Raw genomic sequence first — 3,830 nt, 5'->3', positions numbered from 1 at the left:
CTGACATCTCCTTCAGGCTCTCCTGCAGCTCTTCCAGTTTCTGTGGCAAAACCAACAACGTTATGAGTACAAAACTACCATGATGGTAAACGCTTTAGCATGGCAACAGTCAGATTTTTATAGCTCAAATACATTATTCTGAACACTTTAAAACCTTATATACTTCATTGACCTGAGGTCCCCCAGGGGTATATACTTGGCCCCCTCCTTCCCTTTTCCCTCTACACCAAACCTCAAGGCTGAAAATAGCCGATCTACTAACTAGTATTTTCAATGAATGTTTGCTTATTATGATGACATGCCCAGAATAGGGACGCTAGGGTTCGTGTTTGTGTGGATAAGTAGGCTAGACTTTAATAGAATCAATTACAGGATGAATTGTGTAAAGATGCTTTACCATGTCATGGAGTGTCCTGAGGAAGTTGATCTCATCCACCAGACTAGTGACCATCTCCTCCAGGTCCATCTTGGACAGATAGCCAGCATCCACATCCTAGATGAAGACACCATGTAATCAGATAAATATGTGTTGTACATCATGTCCCACTTTTTCTCTGTAATGGAATCGGTCACATTTTATGTGAGTCGGTTAACACAGTGGTTCTCAATCTTTTTCATGTCAAGGAGCCCCAAATTGATATATATTTGGCCGCGGACCCCCATCTGAAATTATTTCGTGCCAGGGACCCCCAAAAGAGAAGATTTATGTTTAAAAATGCAAAATGATTCAAAATGTCAAGATTTGTCCATTTTCTTTTTCAAAAAGAGCAGATGTACAAGCTCGCAGCACGGCACGAACTGACGTGCTGAGAGCTTGTGTAAATGCTATTTTGAAATAGCCACGGTATAAAATATAGTTAAAGTGGTTAAAGTAATTGTGATGCTGTATTAACAAATTTAGCTCGGGACCCCCCGGAACCGCCCCAAGGACCCCTGGGGGTCCCACTTTGAGAACCAATGGGTAACAACCATGGATAAATATTGCAACGACACACTTCTTTAATTTGAAGTTTTAATTTGAAGTCAGAGAATGTAAAAATGTATGCAAATCAATAGATTTTTTTTACACTATACAGATATTTGAATCTTTCCTCTCAATGAAAATGGTTTGCTTGTTGACATTAAGAAAGTGGTTTTGCTATTATTTACTTGAAATAAGTTTAACTAATGCACTTTCCGGTAAAGTATAACAATGATTTGTACCCTTTTAAGAAGGATGAAGTCATTCTCTGCTTCACTCCTCTGGTTAACCTCATCCTCATACCTGAAACCAGACACAGGAAAACAAAAACACACCTGTTAGTGTCATATTTAGTTACATGTACAGTATGCGACTAAGAATAACGTTACAAACATACAATTCTTACAGTACCTCTTCACTTCACACCAATTTCCAACCTATCTTTATATAATTGGTCCTCTCTTAAGCTCATTATAAGATGGCACAGAAATGTGTCCCAGAGGAGGGCTGCGGACAGTTCAGAAACCTGCCTACCAGTGACATCATCGGTAGGCAGGTTTGGTCATTTCCAACGAGATTTCTAACTTTTTTGGGGTGTTTTTTTGTTCAATGTTAAGAACAACGGCTGAATAGAAAGGCTCCCGTTTCTATTAGCTTGGAATCCCCCCTCGAAGATGGCAGGTTTCTGAACTGTTCACACTTCACAGCCCTCCTCTGAGACAGAGGGAGTTAACAAATGGTACCAAGTATGAAGATAAGGTTGAAAATGGGTGAAGTGCTCCCTTTAAATCAGTTTAATGTCTTACTTTGTCCTGAAGACCTCCACATGTCTGTGCATGCTGTGGTTCTCCTGGTCCAGCCTGCTCTTGTCGTTGAGGACCACGTCCAGCTTCCTCTGCAGGTTGGAGATGTAGGCCTTCAGCATGGGCTCAATGTTGGACGAGGCAGTGGTCTGCTCCTGCAGCAGCTTCCATTGGGTCTCCAGCTTCTTGTTCTTCTGCTCCGCCATTCTCACCTGGAAAAAAACAAAAAAACAAACAAACAAACAAACAAACAAACCAACAAACCATTAACAGGTGATTGATACTGACTGTACTACTAAATTGATTCTGAATGTTTGGTTCTGAATAACTGCAATGGATTGGATTGTCACCATTCAGAATACTTGACCATAAATTGATGCGCAAATGATGCACTAAAACCCTCTGGCTTTTAGCATGAATGTATTAACCTGGAAACTGGAACCTGCCTGAGTTAAGTACTCGATGCCAGGCTATGAGTTTAAGTTATAAATCACTGTTTCTCAACGTCAGGTCCGGGGACCACCAGCGGTCCAAATTAAATGGTTCATTTCATACACCCTCTGAGTTAAATGAGGATCTTACAGTGTAGACTAGGGGTTCCAGTATTAGTTTTGTTCAGTGATTCTCAACCGTTTACATTTCAAGGACCCCCGGTTTGATATGCAGCAGGCCACAGACCCCCATTTAATACCATTAATTGTCTCCCAATAATCTACCCTGTCAAATTATCTGTGTTCATTTCACTCTGAGAGTGTGCACATGCATCCAAATGCATTTGCACAGAGTTACAGACCTGTAGAAGTCCATTTGGACCCCTAAGTAAGTAAGTAAGTAGAGCACCTGCATTATATCAATAATAAAATCTAAAGACAAAATAAAACAATCGCCATTTAACCAATCAACCAAAGAGATAGAGGAAATATAAATATTGGACATCACAATACAGGACGTGTCACAACACCGGACATGTCATGAAATGAAGCAATGTCATGTCGCACTGTAAGTCAGACATCATCACCTTGCTAAACTAATGGCCTATGTCATTTCTTAAAGTTGTTCAGGAAAAATTAAAAACTGATCCAAAACCTATATGATATTTCTTAATCATTTCACCCAAAATGTTTATAACAAATTATGACAATTAAAATTAAAATAACACTGTATGTCAGTTATGTAACATAAGAGATTTTAATAGGTTTAAATAGGATTAAATCTGACTTAGGCCAAAAACACAAACATTTCCTAAATCAGTAAATAATTTGGCCTAAGTCACAAAACCAGGTGACTAATGCCAAAAAAATGCCTATTTTGGCCTAAGTCACACTAGGGAGTTCGGCCATTATACTAAAAGGGGAGAGAACAGCATGATCCTTTTCAATTAGGAGATGAGCGATTTTACCAGAGGTGGCCAGTGTCATGAGGAGCTGACTTAGGCAAAAATAAAATTTTCCTCAAAAAATGGACTTAGACCATTAGTTTAGCACGGTGACGACATTCAACTTTATCAACTTGTGATAACAACGGCGGAACAGGCCTCTTACCTGATCAATTAAGGAAGCAAAGCGGTTGTTGAGGCCCTTCATCTGGTTCTTCTCTTCGGTGCGGACAGCTTGGACGGTGGGGTCAATGCCCAAGTTGAGCGGCCCCATTAGGGTCTTGCTGACCGATACAGGAGTGATGGGCTTGGTCCAGGTGTAGGCCCCCTGAGACGAGCTACTGAAACCCCCTGTCCTGTTCAGGCCGGTGCGCTTGCTCCTCTGACTCATGGTTGGTTGGTGGTCGTGGTGTGTGGTGGTGGAGAAGGAGTCCCTGTTGGTGTGGAGAGAGGATGGAGTGTAGGTGAGAGGTGTTCTGCGTACCATGCCAGAGTAAGGTAGCCTTTTTATACACACAACACGGGGTGTGGCATGACAGTGAAGTTATGTGGCTCACCAATGTTGAGGAACCAGTTGGTGTGATACCACCCTCCCTGGGGCCCGTTTCACAAAGGCAGAATTGATGGATGTAAAGCCAAATCCAGGTTTGACCAGTCTGCTCAGTACAGCCTGACCAGTCCTCTCAGTACA

The 3,830-nt window shown here is 41.5% G+C and overlaps 1 protein-coding gene across 1 annotated transcript; it reads right to left on the bottom strand.

The window, feature by feature from the left end:
- Positions 1–536: 536 nt before the first annotated feature.
- LOC308081876 (intermediate filament protein ON3-like) lies at positions 537–3,626 on the bottom strand (the record flags this gene model as incomplete). The annotated part of the gene is made up of 4 exons (XM_080423494.1): positions 537–554; positions 1,204–1,264; positions 1,768–1,976; positions 3,306–3,626. The coding sequence occupies 4 exons, from the start codon at positions 3,624–3,626 to the stop codon at positions 537–539; spliced, it is 609 nt and encodes a 202-aa protein (XP_080279620.1).
- Between the last annotated feature and the right edge of the window lie 204 nt (positions 3,627–3,830).

This window comes from Gymnoscopelus braueri (genome assembly GCF_963280865.1).
Source record: "Gymnoscopelus braueri genome assembly, chromosome: 3".
NCBI lineage: Eukaryota > Metazoa > Chordata > Actinopteri > Myctophiformes > Myctophidae > Gymnoscopelus > Gymnoscopelus braueri.
This window is presented reverse-complemented; position numbering and strand designations above follow the sequence as displayed.